The sequence below is a fragment of the Drosophila tropicalis genome, unplaced genomic scaffold (assembly GCF_018151085.1).
Source record: "Drosophila tropicalis isolate 14030-0801.00 unplaced genomic scaffold, ASM1815108v1 contig_615, whole genome shotgun sequence".
Classification (NCBI taxonomy): domain Eukaryota; kingdom Metazoa; phylum Arthropoda; class Insecta; order Diptera; family Drosophilidae; genus Drosophila; species Drosophila tropicalis.
Genome location: NW_027173095.1, coordinates 1,036,310 through 1,064,047, shown reverse-complemented (window position 1 = coordinate 1,064,047; position 27,738 = coordinate 1,036,310). Strand labels below are relative to the sequence as shown.

At 37.4% G+C, this 27,738-nt stretch overlaps 1 protein-coding gene across 3 annotated transcripts in view; it reads left to right on the top strand.

Moving 5' to 3' along the window:
* dpr19 (defective proboscis extension response 19) overlaps positions 1 to 27,738 on the top strand; it is a 294,597-nt gene that overhangs the window by 240,746 nt on the left and 26,113 nt on the right. For all 3 annotated transcript variants that reach the window (XM_068292216.1, XM_068292214.1, XM_068292217.1), the window contains exon 5: positions 21,577 to 21,688. In XM_068292216.1, the coding sequence (XP_068148317.1) occupies positions 21,577 to 21,688 (112 nt within the window). The remainder of the gene's footprint in view (positions 1 to 21,576; positions 21,689 to 27,738) is intronic.

Here is a 27,738-nt window from a genome sequence, read left to right as displayed (position 1 = left end):
AGAGAGGGCATCCGTATTTGCCACACATCTTAAAATGGTTTTCCAGCCAAATCCAACATCAAACTCATCTGTACTTCCCCCTTCGAGCACACTAACGGATAGTGAGTACTCGGAACTCCAATCGGACGAGATCACTGCAGTTATTAAAAACCACATAAAGCCAAAAAAACCCCTGGCCATGACCTAATCACACCGAAAATGATCCTGGAACTCCCTATCATTGCCATACAATACATCTGCAAACTGTTCAACGCTATAATAAGAATTGGCTACTTCCCAAGAACATGGAAAAGGTCCACTATCATCATGATTCCTAAAGTGGGAAAGGACAAAATCCAGCCATCATCCTATAGGCCAATTAGTTTGCTGCCTTGTCTTTCGAAGCTTTTTGAAAAGGTCCTGCAGATCCGACTAAACTCATTTCTGGCATCGGAGAACACAATCCCTTCACACCAGTTGGGCTTCCGCGAAAAACATGGTACAATTGAACAAGTCAATCGCATAACATCCGAAATACGAACAGCATTCGAACTAAAAGAATACTGTGCGGCTGTCTTTCTCGACGTTGCCCAGGCTTTCGATAGAGTTTGGCTACAGGGTCTGATGTTCAAAATCCGGCAAAAACTGCCACAGTACACCCACAAACTCATGGAATCTTACCTTTACAATAGGAAATTCGCTGTAAGATGTAATGGCTCCGTCTCGGCTGATTTTGAAATCAAAGCTGGTGTACCGCAAGGCAGTGTACTCGGCCCATTACTCTACCTACTGTACACTGCAGACTTACCAACGAGTTTAGGACTTACAACGTCCACTTTTGCCGATGACACGGCAATCCTCAGCAGATCCAAATGCCCAATACAAGCCTCTGCAAAATTAGAGGAACACCTCAAGGTGGTAGAGGAATGTCTAGCAACCTGGCGTATCCGGGTCAACGAGCAGAAATGCAAACATGTTACATTTACGCTTAACAGAAGAAACTGTCCAGCTCTAATGCTAAACAACGTACCAGTTCCTCAAGCCGTGGATGTCATTTACCTTGGCGTCCACCTAGACTGAAGACTAACTTGGCGCAAGCACATCGAAGCAAAAAAGTCACAGCTTAAACTGAAAGCGAGTAGCCTACATTGGATCATCAATGCTCGGTCCCCTCTACGTCTGGAGTATAAAGTCCTCCTATACAACTCCGTACTGAAACCCATCTGGACTTACGGAGCCTTACTATGGGGAAATGCAAGCCTTACTATGGGGAAATGCAAGTACCAGCAATGTCGATATTATACAAAGAGCGCAGTCGAAGATTTTAAGATCAATCACGGGGGCTGAATAGGGATTCCGGAGGAGAAGAATAACCCAATCTTCACTCGTTGAATTCAAAATATGAACTGATTTTATTAACAAACGTCTTGTGTACATCAAAGAATTCTTAGACTCTAAGAGGCGACAATTGTTCTTAAAAATGCTTACTCTAATGTTTATATTAATGCTTGTTTATATCATGCACAGCATTGGCGACTTGATATTGCGCCGTTGTTAAATCTTAAGTGCTTTTCCACAGAGTGTGGACGCATGTTTGGTTTGGTTTTTTGAGCCATGAATCTGTATCAGCTATTTTTGTTTATTTCTTTGTTCAATCTGATTTGGTGAAGCCATTTCAGATGAACGCGATGTTTATTCTTAAACATTCTGCCAAAGGGCCGCCAAATGTGACGTTTTTGATTTAAATAGTTAGTTGTCTTATACAAATTAATTTTAATATTGTCATTAGTAAGATAACTCTTGTTAAAGAAGCATGACGAGCTACATGAGAGAAGTTAACCCTAGCAAATCAATGTTATCCTTCTTATAAACTGACTTCCTATTGTTTTGTATGATTTACCGAATTTGTTTACTAATATTGCCCGATGCTTAACAATTTTGGTTTCGGGATATCTACCCACTCCTGATCTGTATTACTGTGTTGACTTCTAGCCTTTTTATACGGTGGAGACGTTGAAGACCAACAACTTCTACCTCTCGGCTTTTGCTCCACCGTTTTGACATTTCGCTGATAGCTGACCTTTGAGCGTTTATTCTGTTTAAATGTTGCCCCTTTATGAACATTTTGCAATATCTGCCTTTTTTGTACTATAGACTCGGACAATTTGTTACCTGAATTTATTATGACACTATTTTTTAAATGATCATTATTTAATTTACCGTTTGCCATCTGAAGATTTTCATTTTGTACTGGCTCTGGAATATATACTTTTTCTTCCCCACATTTTACTTTACCTCCAAAGTGAGGTCCTGCCGGGGGACATAAACTTATTTCTTTTTTACTTTCAAAAATTATTTCTTTTACCTCAGTTTTTATCTTACCTCTAAGGTGAGGTCCTGCCGGGGGAGTCAAATGCGGACTTGTTTCTTGAGTTTTGTGGTTGAGTTTGTTTTGAATTGTCTTGTATTTATCCTCACTATTACCATTCTTCTTCTTTTCCCAACGCTTTTTTAAACCTGTGACATCTATTGTTGTTGCGACTACAGATTTATTACTTTTTGATTTGTTGCATCCCGAGACGATCCAACCAAATTGAGTATTTTGACCTAGTAGGCCATCAATCTTTGTAACTCCTTCTTTTATGATTTGGGTGTATACGTTTACCCCCCATTATTATATCAACCTTACCAGGTTTATTAAAGGTAGGATCAGCAAGTACGTAGGATTGCCATTTTGACATATCCACGCTTACCCTTTTTAATGGAAGAGCTTTCATTAACTTTGGCAATACAATTGCCTCAACTTTAAGAAGTTTATCCCGTGGATTCCGCGTCTTTACATCTATTTTTACTTTATATTTTGATTTTGTGGATTTTATTGATGACACGCCACTTATTTCTGTATATTGTTTAATTTTATGTAAATTTAGTATTTGAGCCGCCTTTTCAGACAAAATGGTACTCTGTGAGCCACTATCAATAAGGGCTCTTAGAGTCTTATATCCTCCATTTACATTTTTTACTTGTATTAGAGCTGTAGCCAACAGTGTTGATTGTGCCGTTACACAAGTATTAACTTTCTCCTGTTTTTCTTCAAAATGGAGTAAGGTATGGTGTCCCTTACTACACAATGAACAGACCATTTCATTTGTGCATACTTTATTGCTTGAATGGTTCAAGCATCTTGTGCAAATCTGTACTTTTTTGGCCATTTCATACCTTTCCATAGGCGTCAAACCTTTAAATTTATAGCACTTATACGCCTTATGCCCTGCAACTTTGCAAATCGGACAATTATCTTCGAACACCGAATTCGACGTTTTCTGTAACGGTTTTTTCTCTTCTTTGCTCATGGCACTTAGTGAACAATATCTTTGCTCCAAGTATTCCATGACATCAGATAGCAATTGTATCTGCCTAGATTTTCTAATTTGACTCTCATATAATTGTAGAGTATCTCTGTCAAATTTTCGAAGTATATGTTGAGCGAGTATTACGTCAACTTCATCGGACAAATTTGCTTTAATTTTAATTAAGTGTATTGACTCATTAATTATGTCAATCACTCCTTTTACACTTTTTGCGGATTCATTGTTGATCATCGGTAAATCAACGATCCGATTTAACTGCTCGGAAAATACCCTGCGATTATTTTCATACCGCTTGGTTAACAGTTCCCAAGCGGCACCATAATTGTCAGCTGAACCTGACAATAGATGAGCTACCATGCTCTTAGCTTCCCCTTTTAACGCGGATTTTAAATAATTAAACTTAAGCGCAAGACTTAAATCTTCTCTTTTTTCAATTAATTCTGTAAACAATTCTACAAACAGGTCCCATTCTCTAGCCTCTCCAGAAAATGTGGGTACCTGAATCTTTGGCAACACCGGCAGTTCGCCTCTCACGGTAACATTCTCACTCTTACAATTTTCATTATTGTTCGATTTCATTTCTAGCATTGACAATGAATTTCGGACATCAAATTGTAAATCATCCATAATATTTTTTAATTTTGCATCACTTGTTATTACTTGACATGCCTGTACTTTCTCCCACAAATAGTTAATTTTATTAATATATAATGTCCATGTCCCATTGCCTGTTGACTTCAACTCTACTACCTCCAAATATTCCTGGAGCTGTCGGACTCTATCCATAATTATCTCCTGGTTAACCTTAGAGTTTTCATTACTGGAGGTCGCATTCCCGGGCGACTCTCCTATGCTATCATCAACTATCTCTGACATGTTTGCCTCCGCTTCAACGCACACCGACTTACTAGTGCCTGGTTTTTCTGACTCTCCTATGGCTATAATTTTGGCAACTATCGTTAAAGCTTCTTCATGTATTTTATTTCTGAAATAATCATGCTCGAAATTTGGAGCAGACTGGATCAATTTTTTGTTATTAGGTATCCATTGATTCCTTATCTCTTTTACTTCCTCTACAACTTTGCCAGTTATGCTGCTAGGATCTAGTGCTTCTAACTGCCTTAACCTGGTATGTAACTCTGCCTGCTTCTCCAACACTTTTGCAGCCTTATTAGTGAACATTTTTGTCTTATAGGATAAATGAATGTATATTACTTTTTTTTTTTTACATATATCCCTGCCTAGTTTTGCGTGTGGTTTTCAGGCCACACTCTAATTGAACAGCTTTAATGCCGCACAATTTTACATAGTTTGTTTTATAATTTATATAAAAAAAATATGCATCGCAGTGCATTAAAAAAATTATGCGACGCAGCGCACAGTTTTATTATTAATTTTTGTTGGGCGCTCTTTGTAGCGCTATCGGTTCACTTCAATCTCGGTTGCTGCAACTGCTTTTTTTTGTTTTTCCCGCATCAGCTGGTCGTCGCCGTTTGGCACGCTGATGCTCCCTCGAAGGCGTAAAAGACGGCCTGCCTTTCACGCTCGTTGTCAGCTGCTGATGTCCAGGGCCTATGGGCTCAGGCGGTACCGGTGCCGGTCAGTGCACCAGATTTCCTTGTTCTTCAGTAGCCTCTTCTTTGCAACTATCCTGTTGCTTGTGCGTCGTTCATCTGCTTCTTGTTGCCGACTTGCAACTGCCTCGTTAATCTGCTTCTTGTTGCCAGTCGACTTGTAACCGCCTATAGTGTATATATAGGCGAGGATGTTTTTTTTTTTCGATATTAGGGCTTCGAATACGCCACACACGAACTTTATATTGTTCTTTTTTTTTTTTAACGCCGCCGAAATTATTGCAGTTGCTCGACTAGCCAAACTGCCTTTATATATTCGGTCGCACGCACTTTTTTTTATTGGGCTTCGATTATGCCACACACAAAAAAAACACTCCGCCGTCGAAATTACTACAGTTGCTCCGCTAGCCAAACTGCCTTTAAATTCGAACGCACGCACTTTTAATTTATTAAGCAATAATATTTTGCTTTTATTTTATACTCTGTCTCTTACCACTGGTGGGGGAAAACAAGAGTTTTTTATTTTGCTACCTTTAGCTGATCTTATCAGAAGAATTCAGACTTTAAGGAGCTGATTCATTCTCTGAGTCTCTTACCACTGGTGGGGAAAACTACAGAGTTCCTTTTTTCTCGAAGGACCAAACATGATCCATCCGGCTCGAAGGACCAAAATGAATAGGGATTCCGGAGGAGAAGAATAACCCAATCTTCACTCGTTGAATTCAAAATATGAACTGATTTTATTAACAAACGTCTTGTGTACATCAAAGAATTCTTAGACTCTAAGAGGCGACAATTGTTCTTAAAAATGCTTACTCTAATGTTTATATTAATGCTTGTTTATATCATGCACAGCATTGGCGACTTGATATTGCGCCGTTGTTAAATCTTAAGTGCTTTTCCACAGAGTGTGGACGCATGTTTGGTTTGGTTTTTGAGCCATGAATCTGTATCAGCTATTTTTGTTTATTTCTTTGTTCAATCTGATTTGGTGAAGCCATTTCAGATGAACGCGATGTTTATTCTTAAACAGGGGCCCCGTGGTATATACGGAACGACAAAATTCAAAATGATCTAAACATACCCAGCGTGAAATCTGAAATAGGTAGTGCACAACTAAAGTATTCTCCGAAACTGGATGCACACCCAAATGTTCTTGCCAATTACCTTACTCGAACTAATAATAGAACTCGTCTTAAAAGAAATGACAGACCAACCCAATAACAAGTGATTCGGGCCGCCTGCAATATCCCCAGGATTTATCTTAAGTACTAGATTAAGAAAAATATCTCAAACTTGTTGTTAGGCTCTAATTTAAGAGTAGATTCAACAAATATATATATTAAACGTTAAAAAAAAAAAACGCAAACTCGATCAGCGGTTCTAGCTTGCCCTTCGGAGGAGGCAAATTTCGCACATTCTCCATCCACAGTTTTATTATGTGTTCTGGGCGTCCAAAGTATATTCTCAAAGTACTTATAACACTCGGCAGCATTTCTGGGAACATTAAGCTGTCTCGCACGGCTTTAAGTGCCCTACCTTTCAAACATCTCTCCATTGAGCGTAGTAACGCAAAAGGGCTATGCCTTGTTAAATTTAAAAAAAGTCTACCATATTCAACTACAAAATGCGAAATAGGAACCCCACAATAGCAGAAGATTTGATCAAAATTTGTAAAAGTGAACAAAGAACCTCACCCCAGCGTTTTTAGACTTCACAGGAGAAACATTTCCAGTACAGGTTAGCAGTAGAGTGCAAACTAGTTTCACTTAATGGATGAAACAGAGCGCGCAAACTAAAAAAAAAATCTAACTAAGCTTTAAGGTTAGTAAACATGATGAAAGGTGACTTCGAAGACATAGCAGTTGAGGTTTAAAAGTCACATATTATTGGCCCAACATTATATAAAGTCCAACATGAAACTTCAATCGAAGCAATAATACAAAAGTTGCATGGCATTATATTTGGTGAAACACCCAAAGTTATAAAAGCCAGATTGAAGACTACAACTCAGAAAGGTAAAACCGCTGACAAATTCATAACAGAGATTGATAACTTACGCAAACTCCTTGAAGCGGCGTATATCGATGAAGGTACGCCAGCGGAACTTGGTCATAAGAATAGCAATGATAATGCTATAGAAGCAATGATTGAAAATTGTGAGCAAAGTAGACTGAAAGTAATCCTTGACTCCGGCAACTTTAGAACCATGCATGAAGCCATAGCAAAGTACTTACAAAAGAGTACTGAGATAACTGGAAACCCAAATACGGTTCTGTTTGCCTAAAGAAACCGTGGTAATTATAATAACAGATATAATTATCGCGGTAGAGGAAATGGTCGCGATAATATTTACAATTATAGCAACTATAATAACTATAACAATAACCGCAATAACGGCCAGAATTACAATCGGAATTACAATCACAGAGGAAACAATAGAGGTTTCGGAAGAAATAATAATAGAGGAAATAACCAACAAAACAGAGGTTACAACTCTAACAACAGCAATGTAGGGTAGCCCAAAACACTTCGGGAAACTCGCAGTTGCCTTTAGATACTCACCAATAGACAATTACAAAGTTTACGCAAGGTGGCGCAAAAGAAGTCATCCGGCGCAAAAGAAATCATTCGATGTTGTTTGGCTCTAATTTTTTCTAAATGAAAAAACATACATAATTATGTAAACATATATATAGGTATATCCGCTCTTTTGCTAGCTTCACTGGCAGCGCAGTCACGCGCAATTGATATATATTTAAGATTCATTTATTAAAGTAAACTCAAAAGAACAAGTCTGAATCCTACTACAATGCACACGTGGAGCATGTAAGCATTTCCTGGTTGGCCGGCTCCTGGCACAGACCACAGTTTCCAGTCGTTGCCATGTCTATACGTAATTTAACGCGTGGTAAAGTTTAAATTTGTTCTTTCCTTACGATTTGTGTAAGTCCCTCCTTTTTAGGTCTCCTAAACCGTAGGAATTAAAGAATTTGCTTAAAATTTTTAGGAAAGAGTAAATTTAATTTCCCCTAGAAATTAAAAAGATTTCCGATAGAAATTAAAAAGATTTGTTGCTCGTTGGACTAATTAATCCAGCTCCGCCAGTGCCTTTTGAAATAAATTTAATCCATTTAATCCTCAAATAAGGTCAGCGTAAGCTTTTTAATTCTGCAAGTAATTTCAGGTTATTTTACAAATTTCTTGAACTAATATTTGTACACTCTCATTTCACTTACTCTAGTCTTGGCCTCTTTGCTACGAAAAAACAACTGAACACGCGGTTCTTGTATACTTATATACATACATACTTGTATGCAAGCATGCATACTTATATATATTCATACATTTATACTGGCAGCGCAGCTAAGCGGTCTTAGCTGTACTTGGCCATTGTTGGCGAATTAAGAATTATTCAATAAAGACAACTAAAAGTGAAAACGACAAGAAAAACTGCTCCCTTTATTTTTGGACAAACCAAACCAAGATTACACAAGTTTAATACAAACAGCTATCCAAGCACAACAGGAACAGTTAGTAAACCATTTAACTTTGCTGATTGACGACAAGCTTCTAGCTTCGTTTCGAACTCAGCGCAACGAACCAAACACCATTCCGGAATGAATGTAGCGTTCAGTATCCCGGCACCAAGACAAGAAAAACACTATAACCACCTGCTAACATATAGAAACCTTAGTAATCATAAAAATTAACATTTGTTTGTTTTGTGTACCTAATAAATTTCAAAATTTGAAGAAGTTCAGATGACTATTTTATAAAGCTCCAATAGTAGAGATTCGTTGAAAACAGTGACATTTGAAAATTAAGCATTTAGCAGTGTTTAGTAAGGAGGCAGAACTTCCTGCTTGGAATTAGGGGCAGCGAAAACTAATATCCGGTTGGAGAGAAGCGTGGGGAGTTGGTTCTGTGGGGATGGCAGTTGGAATGTTCGAAGAGCAGTGCGCCCACCCCTTGTAGGAGTGCAAGACCAGCACTGTTAATGTTACGCTCCATCCGAAGGCCATGCACATAGCGATTGGCCGTCTGCCCACTCCTGGTAAACTCCCCTCCAGCATAACCTCTGTCATCAGGACCGGTTCATTGCTTCTCTCTATGTTCCAATTCCATCAAGTCCTTAGAAGTCGAGTTGTGGGCGACGGATATCAGAAAGTTGCCGGAACAAATACACGACACAGGAGTTTCTCGTCTCGTGGATTCGCCCGAGATGCCATTCGTTGAATGGAAGGTTGTCGGCTTTGAGTACCTCAAAATCGCCTACTTCAAGATTTTTATAAGGAAATCGCCATTTATTGTGTAACTCCTTCAGATACTCATCTTTCCAATATGATTAGAAGTGCCCTTATCGAACAGAGTTTTAAAACTCTTAATTCTAGCCTCCCACAACCCTTCCATGTGTGAAACCCCGGGTGAAATGAAATGCCAGGACATATTCAAACGGCTATGGTGGGACAATATTTTCTGCTAGGTAGGCCTTAAGAAATCTTTTTCGAGAACTCTGGACGAAGACACTCTCGCCTCGATACAAACCGAGTGAATACTGCCAGGAGCGTACCAGTACTTGAGTTTGAAGTTGCTCTACGTTGAATGGCGTTTGTAGTGAAACACACAAACACAATACACACAAAATACGCAAACATATTCCCGACATGCGGCAGGCGCTGCCGGTGAAACCTTAAATGGCAAGGGGATCTGCGAAGTCTATTCCTGTGCTCGTAAAGGTGCGTGAGCAAGTTGTTCGCTGGGAAGGAAGAGTGTTCATTTGCTGTGATTCAGCCTTCTTTTTTAGATCACGCACATCTTGCATGAATTAACCACCGATTTAACTAGATTCCTCAGTATTGGATTCCAGTATTTTTTTCGGATGAGACGGACCAAAAGTTGAGTTCTTCCATACAGAGAATGGATTTGTACGCACTGGTGAATATCAGGATATCAGAATATCACGGAAATATTCACCACTGAGTGATTTGTATTAACGCATAGAGCGCTGGACTGATCTCACTATATATAGGTCACCTCTCCTGAGTAGTCATTTGGAAGTTTCTGAGACTTTCTCGAGAATCTGAGTAGTGACATCAGACTGAAGTACCGGACCAGGGTAAAGTATGCCATTAAGACTTACTCCGTGGATTTGCTAAAGGCGTTAAAGCTGCACTGGGACCGGCTTTGGACTATTCTCAAGTCGGGAGTCCTTGTGCAAGAGCGTATTGCGGCGACTCTTTCATGTGAAGCAGTTATGCTGACTCGGACTTAGGCAGTACAGACACAGGGACTTTTGTATAACTTTATAAAATTAAATATCTGGTTTTCCCAAAGAGAAAAAAAAAAGATATGAGTTAAAAGCAACGTACTTTATTATTTGAATGAAAACTTAAAACTGAGTTACAAAAATGTCTTATGGTTATATTATAGGCTAAATTTGTGAGCCTTTAAGTGGCGTGATTGATATTGATGGGATTCGATTGGTCCGAATTTTAATGCTGAGTTACCGTTCTCACGCTTTTGGTTTTTAAGGGGACAATATTTATTGCAAGTGTTTAATTGTTTATGTTAATTATGAGTTAGCATTCACACGCTTTGATTTTGAGGGGGACAATTGTTATTGCAAGTGTCCAATTGTTTATAAAAACGGATGTTGACTTTAACGTTATGAATTTTAGGGGGCGAAAAAGTTATATATTTTTGGGTATTGGAGTTGGATATATGACTCCCCCATCCTAAAGAAAATAGCCTGTCCTCAGGCGGATACATTGTGAGGGATTTGAAATACAGTATAATTTTTGGTGTGTTCATTAATTATCTCTTTTGTTTGGATAAAGGAAATAGGTTCTAGCCTGGTTATATTGTTTGTTGCATAAATGCTTCGGCTATAGTCAAGAAAAGAATTTATTATTGATATTTCGTTTAATTGTAAGGCACAATCGTAAATTTTTATTATGTTATTGCCTTCTATTATTAAGTCATTTTTTACGCAATTTTGATTAAGTTTAGTTTTTGGTAAGTTCCATGTTACAATTATGTTTGGTTCAATGTAATTAGTTTGAAAATTCTTATATGTTTTAGTGTATTTACAAGTGGTTGGGACTTGATTTAAAATGCCTTTTATACATTCATTAGTTTCTACTTGTTTTGTATTTTTTAGTATTTTAGTGTATTTACAAGTGGTTGGGACTTGATTTAAAATGCCTATTATACGTTCATTAGTTTCTACTTGTTTTGTATTTTTTAGTATTTTAGTGTATTTACAAGTGGTTGGGACTTGATTTAAAATGCCTATTATACATTCATTAGTTTCTACTTGTTTTGTATTTTTCGTATGAATTCTCTGTCAAAATATTTTTATTTTCATCTGGATAAGGAATTATCTCAAAGATAGGGGTTTTTATTATTTCTTGGGGAATGTTTGTGTTGATGTACACATTTGAGTATAAGAACATGTAATCTGTTAATGTAAGCTACAATGTTAATTAACATGTTGGAAAGAACAGAACGATCACTGTTACATAACAGCGGTTCAGTCCTGTGTTAACCGTCAACCAATATTCACTGTTTGCTCTGAATAAATGGTATATTATATCAATTAAACCAACATTGGTTATGGGCCCAGAACAAGCTCAAATATTGGTTAAAAATCTGAAACTAAAATTCGCGAGTGAATTTTGTTAACAATCATCAGAAAAAATGATGGGTTCATATCCAATCGAAAAACTTGGTAAAGACAATTACGATGTTTGGAGTATGTCAATGAAAAGCATACTAATTACACAGAATTTATAGAATGTTGTATGCGGAAAATACACAGAGGAAAAATCAACTGCAGCTGAGGCTCAAAATTGGGAACAGGCAGACCAAAAGGCATTGGCAAGCCTAATACTCCACTCCTCCAAACTAACACAGTTAATGTACATAAAGGCATGTACGACTTCTTCGCAAGCGTGGAAGAAACTTCGAGAAATTCATCTGCAAATTGGACCAATAAGAAAAGTTCAACTGTACCAAAAACTCTTACGTTTGAGCATGCAAGAGGGGGACAAGGTATCAGAATATGTCCGAGTATAAAGCAGAGAAATACGCTTTAAATACAATATTTAAAAATGGAAAAGCTATGGTACAAAAAAGCTATGGTACAAAGTGGTTTTAGAAGCAACACAAGAAAATGATTTGTATGTATATATTGATGATTCAGAAAAAGAAACTCTAAATATATTAGATAGTGCGACGCATACAAATATTTGGCATAATAGATATGGACATCTTAACTTCAAAAACTTGCAGCAATTAAGTGACAAGGAACTAGTTCACGGTATGAAAATAAAAAATTGTTTCAATAAAACTAATTGTGAAACATGTAATTTGGGAAAAATATGTGCACTCCCTTTCCCATTAAAAACGGAGCGATCTACAAAAAATGTTTTGGAACTAGTGCATACGGATGTCATTAGCTGGTAATCGATATTTTGTAACATTTATTGATGACTATTCTCGAAAAACCCACATTTATTTCATCAAAGCTAAGAGCGAAGTTTTTGACAAGTTTAAAAAATTCAAAAGTTATGTCGAATGTCAAACTGGAAAGAAAATCAAAGCATTGAGGAGCGATAACGGCACTGAGTATAAAAACGGGAGTTTTTCAGCATACTTTGAAGAAAATGGTATCAAGCGTGAATTAACCGTACCCTATACACCGCAACAAAATGGAGTTGCCGAGCGTGCCAACAGAACAATAGTAGAGATGGCTAAATGTCTATTGACTCATGCAAATTTAGAAGAATTTTTATGATGCTGTGAATACTGCAGTTTATTTGCGAAACTGATGTCCTACAAAAGCCTTAGATGGACATACACCTTTCGAATTTTGGAAATGTCGCTTACCGTCAGTGAAGCACCTAAAAGTTTTTGGATGTCGAGCGTTCGCTTTGGATAAAACAAATAAAAAGAAGTTCCACTCAAAAGAAAAAGAGTACATTTTTATTGGTTATTCCTCTGAAGCTAAAGCATATCGTCTTTATGATCAAGAAAAGCGTATAATTGTTGAGCGACGTGACGTGAAGTTTAAAGAAAATGAATTCCAGAACAAAGAATTTAAAAATTTGGATCTTTCAGACAAAAACAACGATTTCGTGACAAGCATTATTCGTCTCGAGCCGCACGTCCCAATAGAAGAACCAAATGAAGATCTCCAGGAACCTATGTCGCCAAGGTCAGAAATTCCTCCAAACGACGATACGGACTTCGACGAAGAGGAGGAGGAAGATTTTGTCACTGCGAGTGATGACGAAATCACAAATCAACAACAGGATCTAGAACCGATCCAGAGAACTAAAGAAGAAATTCCACAACAAGGACCAGGAAGACCTAAAATTCTTCGTACTGGTTTAGCTGGTAGACCAAGGAAGCAATATAACATGCTTCATCAAATTCAACTTGAGGATGATATAGAGACACCTCAATCTGTATCAGATGCACTAAATGGACAAAATGCCAAGTTCTGGCAGGAATCGATGAAACATGAATACGACGCATTGTTGGAAAATAACACATGGGGTTTAGTAGATTTACCGCCTGGCCAAAAGGCGATTGGATCCAAATGGGTATTTCGCATCAAAAGAACTAAGCATGGTGATATGGAAAGATTCAAATCAAGACTGGTGGCTAAAGGCTGTGGGCAGCAGCTAGGAATCAACTATCAAGAAACTTTTTCTCTGGTCATTCGCTACGAAACTATTAGAATGCTGTTTGCTATAGTTGCGGAGAAAAATCTTTACATACACCAAGTTGATATATCCAATGCTTACCTCAACAGTAATCTAGAGGAGGATGTTTACATGAAGCAACCGGAAGGTTTTGTCAACGATTCTTACCCGAAAAAGGTTCTTAAGCTACAAAAAGCACTGTACGGACTCAAGCAATATGGAAGAGTTTGGAATAATACACTCGACGAAGTTCTACGTGGTATCGGATTCCACAAATGCAAACATGAGTCTTGCCTCTATATTAAAGAAGACAAGAAAAGCTACATAGCCGTCTACGTCGATGACCTTATAATCATATGCCCTGACGAAACAGACATATCCAAAATTAAGAAGGAGATTGCAGTACATTTTAAAATGCACGATGGAGGCCGACTTAAATATTTCCTTGGACTGGAAATACAAAGAGAAAATAACGGAGATATTTCTTTGCATCAAAGGACGTATGTAAGAAAGCTACTTGATGTTCATGGTATGGCTAAGTGTCGACCTGTTGGAACACCCCTAACCTCTGGTTTTACGGCTGATTGTAATGACGCGGGCTGCGTCAAGGTAAATATAACAAATTATCAGTCACTAATTGGTATGCTTATGTATTTAGTAGTGTTGAGACGACCTGATATTCTGCATGCAGTATGTAAACTTGCACAGCGCAATAACGACCCGCACGAACATCATGAAACTGCTGCTAAACATATTTTGCGCTACTTGGCGGAAAACGGGTAAACCAGTAATTGGCTTTGTTGACGCTGATTGGGCAAATGACAAAGCTAATAGAGTTACGTCAGGTGTACCCCAAGGCAGTCATCTGGGCCCACTATTATTTACATTGTTTATAAATGATTTGCCTTTGGCCTTGGCTCATTCACGCGTGCTCATGTTTGCGGATGACGTCAAGATTTGTTATTCCTATAATGATCCTTCTTTCCAACAGTACTTGCAATCAGATCTCGATGCGTTCTGTGATTGGTGCCACGTTAATAAATTACACCTTAATGCCTCTAAATGTTCTTTTATGACTTTCAGTCGTTTGTCTCCGCTCCTAGCTCATTACTCTATTAAGTCTGTTCTGTTAGATTGTGTTCCATCATTCAAAGACTTAGGCGTTATGTTTGACCCTAAACTTTCATTTAATGTTCATATTTCTTCAATTGTCAACAGAGCTAGCAGCCTTCTCGGCTTCATTAAACGTTGGGCCAAAGAATTTGATGATCCCTATGTAACAAAGGTTTTATACACTTCGTTAGTTCGCCCTACTCTAGAATATTGCTCGCCAGTGTGGAACCCGCAATATGATGTTCACCAGCGTAGTATTGAATCGGTACAGAAGCAATTCCTTAAGTTTGCGCTACGCGGTCTAAATTGGGACCCGGGTCTTCGCCTACCTTCTTATTCTGACAGACTTCTTCTTATTAATCCTCCTTCACTTTATAACCGTAGGCTTGTTTTTGGCATTCTCTTTCTCCATAAACTAGTCAACGGCGAAGTCATTTCTACGAATTTACTAGATACGCTGTATTTTTGTGTTCCCTCACGTCGGACCAGAAACTTTTTTCCTATTCACCTTAGTAGATGTCTGACTAACTACTCTCTTCACGAACCTCTTCGTGTTCTTTGCCAATCTTTTAACAACCTTTCTCACCTTATCTCTCCTCATCTTTCTGTCACTTCTCTTCGCGCTATACTTTTTAATCATCTACAGCGAAACCAATGAAAATATTCTGGACTTGGATTGGCTGCAACTCATCCCTGGCCACATTGGCTGTGAATCGGGGCATAGCTGGCACCTTGTGCAAATAAAACACCTCCACCGGGCTGGGGATGTTTAGTTGTATATAAAGCTAAGCTACCTTCTTCATTTAATTACTATCTGTCTTTAGCTTAAGCTTTTTCGTCGACTGCTGTGTTAGTTGACGTAAATAAATAAATAAATAAAAATAAATAAAAAAGTCCTACTCTGGCTATGCTTTCTATCTGTGTGGAAGCGCATTCTCTTGGACCTCACCGAAACAAAGTATCGTTGCTTTGAGTAGCACAGAGGCTGAATATGTAGCCTTATCAACTGCAGCCAAGGAAGCTGTATATCTTAAACGTCTGCTCATCGAAATAGGATATGCTGCCGGCGATCATCCTATCATCATTTACGGCGATAATATCAGTGAGCAGCAAATTGCTCGAAATCCAATTCATCATAAGCGAACGAAGCACATCGACATCAAATATCATTTTGTACAAGAAAAAGTAGAAAATAATGAAATTGATTTAAAATATGTTTCAACTAACGAAAATGCTGCTGATATTTTAACAAAATGTTTGTATAAGATTAAGCATCATGAATTTGTTTACCTTCTTGGAATAACTAAAATTGAATGAAACATATTTGTATAATGTAGCTTAAGAAGGAGTGTTGATGTACACATTTGAGTATAAGAACATGTAATCTGTTAATGTAAGCTACAATGTTAATTAACATGTTGGAAAGAACAAAACGATCACTGTTACATAACAGCGGTTCAGTCCTGTGTTAACCGTCAACCAATATTCACTGTTTGCTCTGAATAAATGGTATATTATATCAATTAAACCAACAGTTTGAAATGATAAATATCTCTAGTGAGCTGCATGCCCATTTCTATGTCTTCAATGTATTCTGTGAAATGCTCAAAATTAAAGATTAGAACTTCTAATCTTACTGATTTTTCTTTTTCTTCCCTGAGGTTGTTTATTACTTGTAAACCTTTATCAAGAGTACCAAAAAGATATTTGTAAATTGAACCAATTCCGTTAATTAGTCCTCGTTTGTTACGTTTTACAATTTGTATTGCATTAATTTCCCTACTTAGTTTTTCTGTTAAGTATTGAATATGGATTATGTCTTTAAATTCCTGTGCTTGTTGCATTAAATTGTTATATGTAATGTCTATTAGCGTTAAATTCACTTTTAAATAATGATATTCAAAGTTTGTCGGTAGATCCATGGTTCCTGTCTTAAATATTAAGTAACCGTTCGGCGCTTTTACTGGGTTTATATCAATGGATTGGCTGCATAATGTTATATGTTAAAAATAGCATAATGCATAAAAAAGTCATCTTGAGTTGTTGACCTGTAATTAATTTATTGTCGTATTTGCTTTTATTAACTTTCTTTTTCTTCTTGAATTTTGATTTGTAGTGTGTGAGTGTGCTGGTCGAGTCTATACTCATTGCTTTATATTATTTCATTTTCAATCGCAAAATTTGTTTCTGGGTCCCTCTTTGTGGGTGGGTCCAACCATTCTATGTATTGTTCTTCTTCTATTTCTTCAACATCTCTAGAATGAAATGTGTAGTTTCCTAGTTTTGCATGTCGTATTTATTTGAAAATTTATGAATATAAAATTGTTCTTTGTTTTCTCTTAATTCAACTGCTCCTTCAATCATGTGAATTTTGGAATCTCCTAAATAGGTTGAAATTAAAAAAGTTTTCGGACATTATATTTATTGAAGTGCCGACTACACATCTCAAAGGTTTATTGGTCATCATTATTCTGATGAAGGACTTGTCCCTATCTCTTCTTCCGATTGATCAGAGGCATTCTGATGAAAATTTTCATAGGCTGGTTTGCTACATTATTTTTTGGATAATTATTTTGTTGTTGATAATTCATTGGATTTTGAGCCCTGTAAATATTTAATTTTTGTTGCAATTCTTGGAAAAGTTTTTGGTTCTGTGTTGTATCGGATTGTTTTGTTTGAGACGGAGTTGTACTATTGGGTACAAAGGGTTTTCCACCTTTTTGATTTGGCTTTGATTTTCTGATTTCTGGTTTACTCTTCTCTTTGAGCTACTTGTTTCAGCTTGCTGACTGTGGTTATATCGTATCTAGCTAACGCCATAAATAATCTATCGGGTAATTTTTTGTTTATTTTTCTTGTTTATAAAGCATTTGTATAAAGAATGGTGTTATTTGCATCGTTTTCTAGACTTTGTTTGTGATAATATAGGACTTATCTTCTAATTCTGTTACAAACTTAAGAAGGTTTCCTGTATAGCTGGTGTTGTAGAGGCGTCGAAGATATTCCTCACAGGGGGCCTGCGTCTTCAATTCATTGATAAGGAGTGATCTTCAGTGAGCAGTGAGCTGCGTTTCGATTGCACTGAACAATTTGTTATATTGCCTTATATCATGTGCATAATGAAATCTATCCTCCTTTTAAATGATTTTCTGGGTTTTAGTGGTGTTTTGTTTTGTTGATTTTCTGGGTTTTAGTGATGTTTTGTTTTGGATTTTTTGTTCGCACACAAGTTGGCGTTTTCGTTCCTCAATTGGATTTTATGGTTGTAACACACAGTTGATAATTTTTTCACGCACAGTTGGCGTAAATATTTTTTCACTGTTGAACACTTTTCAGCACTACCCGTAAGTTCTTGATGTCGGATCGGAGTTTTATAGTGGTTATTCACTAATTCTATGTAACACACGGATAACAATTATATGTGTAACACGAATAGAATAACTAGTTCACTTATACCGATCCTACCGACTGCGCCAATTAAATATCTGGTTTTCCTAAAGAGGAAAAAAAGATGTTGTGAGTTAAAAGCAACGTACTTTATTATTTGAATGGAAACTTAAAACTGAGTTACAAAAATGTCTTATGGTTATATTATAGGCTAAATTTGTGAGCCCTTTAGTGGAGTGATTGATATTGATGGGATTTGATTTGTCCGAATTTTAATGCTGAGTTAGCGTTCTCACGCTTTTGGTTTTTAGGGGGACAATTATTATTGCAAGTGTTTAATTGTTTATGTCAGTTATGAGTTAGCATTCACACGCTTTGATTTTGAGGGGGACAATTGTTATTGCAAGTGTCCAATTGTTTATAAAAACGGATGTTTACTTTAACGTTATAAATTTTAGGGGCGAAAAATTTATATGTTATTGGGTATTGGAGTTGGATATATGACTATATCCAACAGTCCTCTCCTGAGAGTAGTTAGTGTCGCACTAACAACTGAAGGAAGCGGTAACATAGATGCACTGGGTGATTCTCCTTCAATCAGAGATCGACTTGGGCTTGGTGCTCACCTTGGCTTCAAAGGTATTTGACTTTTGGACGACTGGAAAATGCCACCCCACATGATAACTGGAAAGCCAAAGGCACCAATGGATGCCAGCAGGGTATTCCTTAATGACTTTCCGCACTCATGGGATATTTGAATTGGCTGTTAACGATAACTCGCTTATTTTCGAAACGCTGTTTGAGTGCCTTGTTGTTTCAAACCCATCATTTGTAGGCGGGAATTTTGGTAAAATGATGTTGATTTCTTTACTCGTTTTCGCTAGGAGATGGTTTAGTTTTTTAACGGAAGAAATTCGGGAATCGGTATGTACAGTGGCGGACACGAATTTAAGACGTTTTTTTTTTTTTTTTAGGTCTGATTTTCTCGGCTCCTAAATAACTTAATCGAAATTAAATTTAAATTGTTTTTAATCTTTAAATTGTTGGTTATTGTATTCAGATAATGGACCGTAAGAATGGTCTTCATAGTTTAATCCGTTTTTTTCACAAAGTCAACAGCTGGCGCAGAGGTGGGGTGACGGTTTGTAGGAGTATCGCTGATGCTTCATGCATAAGCTCGCTTGCTAGATTGGATGGATAGATATTCAAAACTACCCACCTTTGCTCTCTGGGATTGCCCTCACTGTTCATATTCCCGCTCAACCTTCTCCCAAAGCGATCGAACTCGATCACAACTTGGAGCGAAAACACGCTGACCTCGAACAATAAGGTGACTTGGGTGTCTATTTTAAACTGAATAAATTTATTGTCGATAAAGATAATCCTCTACAAAAACCTTTTTCTGGACTGCTCGATTTGCCACAAACGTGATTTGCTCTGTTGTCCTTAAGGGCGTGGAATTGAGATTGAAAGGACTAAGCATTGTTGGAGAAATGAACGCTTGGAACGCTTTCGCCGACATGTATAAAACATGCCTACGTAGTTTTGTCTGAAAGATCATTTTATCCTCTAAATGTTAGAACAATAAGTGATTGTTTTACCTTAACAGCAACAAAAATTGTAACTTTTTGAATGCTACGCTTAACTGTTAAATGTAATATGACCATTTTTTATTTGTACGGTGCGATAACTTAATTTTTAATTGAAAATATCAAAGAAGTTAACTTCCGTTGCAGTTGTTGTACATGAAATTTTTACGTGTTTTATCTCATACATACACATACAGTTTATGTGTTTTATTTTTATTTCCTTAAAAAGCATTAATTACTAATAACAAATAGAACAATCAGGGAAGACAAGGCGGGGACAATGAAAGAGTATTACGGTTACTGCGGAACGACTTGTCGGTATTGCATCGCAGATCGTGTACATATTTATTCCGCTTCTTCATCACCCGCAAGACGCTGGCCGACTGCCAAACGTCCGAGTTTGCGACCATTATCCTGGTGAGGTTATTCTGCTTAATTGACTCGCCCATGAAACTCCCCAATCCGTGTAGCGTTTGTGAATCCGTGTGCTCTGCTGGTCTGTTGATTCTGAGCAATGACGTAGTAGGCTAGCAGCACTTCCGGCAGCATTTAAGCAGAGTTAATTTATATTGACTGCAACTTATGTTCCATTAATCTGCTTCACCGATTTTTCGAATATAAGTAGCTCAAATATCAAGGTTTCATCTGCAACGATGGCTGAAAGAATTACCTATAGGGGCATTTCAAAATTTCCCGCTGTTCCGAAAGCTTTTTAAAACATAAAATTATAAAAACTTTTTTAATACCATGCAGGCTAATTGGCCGGTAAGAACCAATTTCGTCCTCAGGTTTGCCAGGTTTGCTTAGGAATCATTACAATCACAGCAGAACCAAAAGAAAGACTATAACTTTGTTAGGTAGTGATGAGATCGTGACCCGGCGCTTTCTTGAGTTTCACACGTCTAATTTACTCTAAAATCTTCGCCTTAGTACAGGAAGTAACGGTGTCATCATTCAGTACATGAGAGGGTAAGCTTGATTCCGTCTCCTCTATGTCTGCGTGGTCTGCAATAAGGGCTGGGGAAAACTGATGCTCTAGATGCCCTGCAAAAGCCTTAGCCCGATCCGTGTCATCCAGAAGCCAAGCACCAGCAACATTTCGAATTGGACCATGGGCGTTATGACACACATTTTCTACATGTGTATTTTTAAGCCCATGGGCCTTATGACACTGGGCGTTATGACATATACCCATTTTCCCAACCAACGGCCTGATGATTGCGACGTATGCTGATGACACGGCTATTCTCTCCAGTGAAAACGACCCACAAGATGCGACGGAAGTCCTTAAAACATTTCTACACAATTTCAATGCATGGACCAAACGATGGCGTCTCTATAAATACCACCAAGTCAAACGAGATTTGCTGGCGATAGTGGTGGCAACATTCACATATGCCCTTCCTGTGAGGGGGTCCGCAGCCGGAGCAGAATGGTACGTGTGAAACTCAATTCTTAAGCGTCTGCATCCTTTGCTCGATAACCTTTACTCAACTTATAGCTACAAGCTCAAATTCGTTGTAAAAGCTGTCTGAAGCTGAGACAACACAAAAAAAAAATATGTAAACATAAAAAAAAATTTATATATCCTATCACCAAAGAGGGTTATTAACTTACGGGCGGAGTTGTGCCTCTAAGCAACGACTCAATAGCATTTAAAAAAAGAAACGAAAACAAACTTTTTTTCACTTTCATTAAAAAAATAATGCTAATAAAAATTATTTTCACAGACTTTGGCATTTATTAGGCGCTCTGGTTTAATGTTTAACTATGTATAAATTTTGAGGCTTTAAAATACCTTTTATTAAAAATATCTTTTATTATACCAATTTTTATTTTATGTGAACAGAAGCTGCAGCTGAAATCTCTAGTGCACCGGAACTTCATATTGATGAAGCATCTACTTTAAGGCTAGAATGTAAACTGAAGCGTGCAACGGAAAACCCTTCATTTGTATTTTGGTAAGACTTTAAAACTCAATAGTAATTTTTGTAAGTCTGTTGCTATTGCTTTTTGGGGTTTCAAAGAGTTTATGATTTAAGCAAATTTAATAATTATATCAAATGTTGTGTTGAAGTTAAACAATTTTCCTAAGCCTTCAGCCTAATTTAAAATCTTTCTAATCTAATATATTTATTAAATCTTGCGTTGATTTCAAAATTATTTATTAAAATGGAAGCATAAAGTTCGAAATTCATGGAAGCATAAGTTTTTATGGGGCATATGGGACGAGTTCCTAACTATTCACAATTTTTCACTCCGCGCCATGTTGTTTTGGACATTAAAGCATGTCTACTAAACTTTGTATTGGATTCGATGCATCATGCAATACTTCGTCTCAATTGTCGTTGACTGACACTGTCCTTGTAATATATCGTCAAGTAAGCGTACATGATGCAGAGACTTCCAGATAAAAAACCCAGATGACTTTTTGATAGTGTTAAGATTAAACACTGTTACGTATACTATTTTGGCAAAACGGTGGTTATCAAAACTGAATGAGATAATTGAATCGTCATATTTAAAAGCTGGTGACGTTATCAGGAACGGCTTCTATAATATGTTGGCTGAAGTTGACTGCTTTGAGTACCATTGGGGAGGCCTTGCTAAAGGTAGATTTTGAGTTGACCAAATAGTTCTTAAATAGGATTTCCTTAGCACAGCAACGCTCCTTGGCGCCTTTGACAATTTCAAAATCGAATACAACTAATTCACTTTGTGTAGTTTAGTTACCTTGGGCCTTCCAATTCTAAATCGAAAACATCGTTTATGAGTCTTTAAGGATCTAAACAAAACATTCTCCCGGTTACATCTTCTTCATTTGGTCTGCTAAGCTGATAAGTCTAAGATAGAAGAGCTGTGGACCTTAAACCACAAAATCGGTTGATAAAAATTAATTGCAATGAATTCGGAGACAGCATAAAATGAATTGAAAGCAATTTTAGTCAATGTAAAAAATTCCTTTCGTCCACACTGTGCCTTAATCATATTAAACTAAATTAAAGTTCAAAAGTAATCGAAAGATGTAGATTGGCATCATGTCGCAAAAAACAAGACCCAGCAGAGATCGTATCACGAGGTTGTAATTTTAACGAATTGGTTGACTTGACTTGGTTAAAAGATCCAGAATTTCTCAGAAAATCTCAATGTGAATGGACCAACACGGCTTAGAGGTTCGCAAATCAGCTGGACTGCTAACGAGTATAGTTCATCAGAACCCTCTAGTTGAGGCCTATCCGTTGCATACCACAATAGTAAGGGTGCTTTGTAATGGGTTTTGTTTCATCCATGTAGAAATAAAACCAACCGGTTGAATTTAATGGTCTGATTCCATCACCATTAGAGGAAATCAAAAACATTTAAAAAATTATTATATGTATTACAAAATAGCAAAATTCTAGAATTTATAAAAGTAGTTCTTAAGGTCGTTAAGGAGGATCAGAAATTTCAATTTTTAACTCCCTTTATAAACGAGTACACTGGTTTGTGGAGTTAATTTTCGTTGTTCAGAGTTTGGGGGCAAAATTAAAATGCTTCTATTGGTCCGCCGATTAAGCATTTGCTGAGTAGATTTTTTGGCCCAGTACACATAACATTTAGAAATTGAGGAAGGCCTGCAAACAAGGCTTATATCGGCACTGTTCTTTTGCTTTTCTTTCAAAGCGGTCCATTTGGAATTATTGTTTAATTTAAATACTTGAAATAAATCTTTCTTATGGCTTTTCAAAGATTCATCAGCCGAAAAGGGGTATCCCAAGTGGTCAATCCGACAATGCAGCGGACTTTGTCGGAGCAAGAAGGGGTATGCGGGAGCTTCGGTGTAAGATCGAAGGCGAAAAACGGATTCTAATTTCCGTTCCGTTCCGAGGATCCATAAAAACACTCCTGTTAAAGAGACACAGGACCAAAAGAGTGTCAGCGGCTGCTTAAAACGATCGCAAGCTGTCTAGTCGCTTAAGCAGTTTATCTGATTTGCTAGCGGTCTGATAGCGTCAAAGAAATTCGCTTCGCTCCGGCACTGTAGTTTCTCGAAACCCTTTGAAAATATAGCCAAAGCTTTCCAATGAATCAGGATCATGATTATTTGATAAATACGTTATTTGAAGTCAGTTCAGTTAATCGCAATTAATTTGAATTTTAAATTTTTAAACACTGTTATGAATTTTCTTGGCGCACGAGCAATAAAAACCAGAGAGCCGGGGCTAACTTCGACCGCGTCAAAGTTTGTATACCCTTGCAACTTCTTTGGTAACTCTTTCATTACCTATTAGCCATCAATGGCTAATGTTTGCGAAAGAATGGCCTACAATCATGGGAAATAACGAAGATATTGATTATAGTCACTGTTTTCCACCGATCGTTCCTATGGGAGCTATATGATATAGTCACCCGATCTTTATCAACTTCGGCACAGTCATTAACAGATATATTAAATTAAGAAATGTTTAATTTGAAAGCAATCGCGTTAAAAGTAACGGAGTTTTTAAAAAAGTCACTGTTTTCGACCGATCGTTCCTATGGGAGCTATATGATATAGTCATCCGATCTTGATCAAATTTGGCACAGTCATTAACAGATATATTAAACTAACAAATGTTTAATTTGAAAGCAATCGCGGTAAAAGTAACGTCGTTATTTACAAAAGTCACTGTTTTCGACCGATCGTTCCTATGGGAGCTATATGATATAGTCACCCGATCTTGATCAAATTTTTACAGGCGTAATAAACTCTCTAATATTAAGTTTCACGATAATAGCACAGAAAATAACGAAGTTATTGAGAAAAGTCACTGTTCGTGACTTCGTGGTTTGTATGGGAGCTATATGATATAGTGGTCCGATCAGGCTGAATCCGAGATATACAACCCCTGTATATACAAGCCTACGTGCAAAATTTCAGCTCTGTAGCCCTTACAGTCTAGGAGGAGTTTGCGTTGATCCAGACGGACGGACGGACGGACGGACGGACATGGCTATTTTAGCTCGTCTCGTCGTGCTGATCAAGAATATATATACTTTGTATGGTCGGAGATGCTTCGTTCTATGCGTTGCACACTTCTGACCAAAATTAATATACCCTTTTCGTAAGGGTATAAAAATTTTCATTAGCATTTAATCTTTTATTATTTTTATACCCTTGCAAAAAGGAAAACATTATGTATCCTTGATCAACACAACGTATGCCTGTCTGTTTGTACGTCCTTCTGGATCACCGCAAGCTCCTCCTAGACCGTTACAGCTACAGTGCTGAAATTTAATATGTAGGGGCCACTATATAATCGGTCAAAAAAAGTGATTTTTATGAATTACGTCGTTACTTTGGACGCTATCGTCATTAAAATTAATGTTCAGTATTCTATTCATGAAAGATCTATAGGATAAAGCTCCCCTAGAAACGATCGGTCAAAAACAGTAATAGCTTTGGCTTTTGAAACAATTGCCCTAAAATTTATTTATTTTTTCAGTTTAATGATCTTAATGACTCTGCCAAATTTGATAGAATTCGTATGACATTATGTAGCTTCCATATAAACTGATAATGGCATGTGTTGTATTGCGTCGGCCTAAGTTTGTGGAATGTGGGAAAGAGTAACAAAAAAACTTGCAACAAAAACATTCCGACCCGCTTCAACCCGCTTTTGTCTGGGCAAGAATCTACACCCATGGATTTTGCCGATAGGGATTCTAGCGATAGTAGTGCCTCCGGCCACTTGTTGCAACTGATGCTACAATAAATGCGGTAGCTGATGCAATACCTGCAATGCCGAAACCATTGGGAGTGCCACCTAAAAAACACATTTTTGTTTCGAGACTTCTCCCTGATGTTACATCGGATGATGTCATGGCCCACATTCGGGCTAAACTGAATGTCTCCAATATATCACTAGAAAAGTTCAAATTTTCATATTCTAGAGAAATTTCATCTTTTAAAATCAGTGTTCCAATTAAATTCTTTGACTGTATCTGCAGTTCTAGCTTCTGGCCGAAAAGCTTAATTGTGAAGGAGTTTACATCCAGAAAAAAGAAGACACTTTCTAATTTATTCCCACACCTTCCTTATCTATTCCTTCTTCCACTCTATCAAAAAACTAACAACTTTCTTCTCTGTCGGCTATCAGAATGTCAGAGGCCTTAATACTAAACTTACTAAATTCTTGGTAGATAGTCTGCCTTTTGATTTTGACCTAATTGTCTTTACTGAGACTTGGTTAAAACTAATCTAATCTAATTTCAATATTTTTAGACGTAATCGTACTGATCGTAGGGGTGGTGGAGTTCTTATTGCTGTAGATTCCGCCCTATCATCGGGTCTGATAACAATACCTGTCTCAAGTATTATCGAATTTATATGCGTTAAGGTATCTTTTACTCGTTTTTCCATTTTTGTTACCTGTTCTTACATTCCGATCAATCGGAATGGCCAACCTACTTGCTACACTTAGATTCTATTAAATTTATAATTGAACTACTTTCTGACAAAGACTTATTAGTTGTCCTCGGGGACTTTAACCTGCCCACTATGACTTGGTCAACACTTAATGGTAGCAAAACGTTGCTGCCCTCTGGGTGTCACGATTTTATTGATGGTCTGCTTGAGCTTTCGTTGGCCCAGCTGAATTCGATTTCGAATACGTCTGGCAGATTTCTGGATCTGATTTTTACTTCTGATCCTAGTTTTTGTGAAGTATCCAGAACTAGTCCAATGGTGTTACCAGAGGATAGTTATCATCCAACTTTAGAGTTATCTATTGAGTTTCCCAGCCGCGAGCCCATCTCCGAGTGTGATCCTACGGTACGCACCCGATGTTTTCGGAGGACTGACTTTGTCGCACTAAACAATGCCTTTCTTAATACCGATTGGACTAATTTATACACTTGTACGGATATGAATTCCGCCATTTCTTTATTTTATACCACTGTTGACTCAATCTTTAATGACTATGTACTCCTTGTGTCTCCTGTGGTGACGCAAAAATCACCATGGTTTACGCGGGGGCTGTCAAAACTGAAGAATCTTAGGTCTATCATCGGATCTTTCTCGTTACTTGGTTGCTAAATCGAAATTTATTGTTTCTAATTCTAAATGCTATAATAATTACTTACAACGTTGCAAGTTTCAATTCTCCGAAAATCCTAGAGTTCTATAGTTTCGTTAACTCAAAGCGAAATTCTATCTCCCTTCCATCGTTTGCAGTTTTTAATAATGATTCGGCCTCTTCTGATCAATCTATTTCTAATTTATTTGCTAACTTCTTCTCGACTACGTACATATCTACTAAGTACAACTCTAGTCAGATATATCCATATCCTATAACGAAATCCAACTGTATTCTTAATCCTATTATAACGCAAAGTTCGGTAGCTAAGGAACTAATGACGATTAAGCCGGTATACTCACCGGGCCCAGACGGTATTCCCGCTTGTGTCCTGAGGTTCTGTGCGGAGTCATTGTGCTCGCCTTTACTTAAGCTTTTTGAGTTGTCCGTTACACTGTCCGAGTTTCCAACTATATGGAAGGATTCGTTTATTTTACCTCTTCACAAATGTGGCAATAAATCCGACGTCACTAATTACAGAGAAATTTCTAAATTGTCAGCGATACCTAAACTGTTTGAGAAAATTATGACGTCTCAAATACAGCATTTATGTAAATCTATTTTTTTGCCATACCAGCATGGGTTTGTCAAGAATAGGTCTACCACAACTAACCTTTTACAGTTTACATCTTTTGAAATCCAAGGTTTTAAGAAACAAAAGCAAACTGATGTTATATATACGGATTTCAGTAAGGCTTTCGATTCGGTAAACCATGCCTTACTATTACATAAGCTGAATTTAGTTGGCTTTCCGGATGCTCTGCTTGCTTGGATTTCACAATATCTAAGCAATAGGAGGCAGAGGGTTCTTTTTAGGTCCTCTCTTTCTAAGATCATTTGTGTTGAATCAGGAGTCCCACAGGGCAGTCACCTTGGCCCATTGTTATTTACCATTTTTATACCATACACCCATA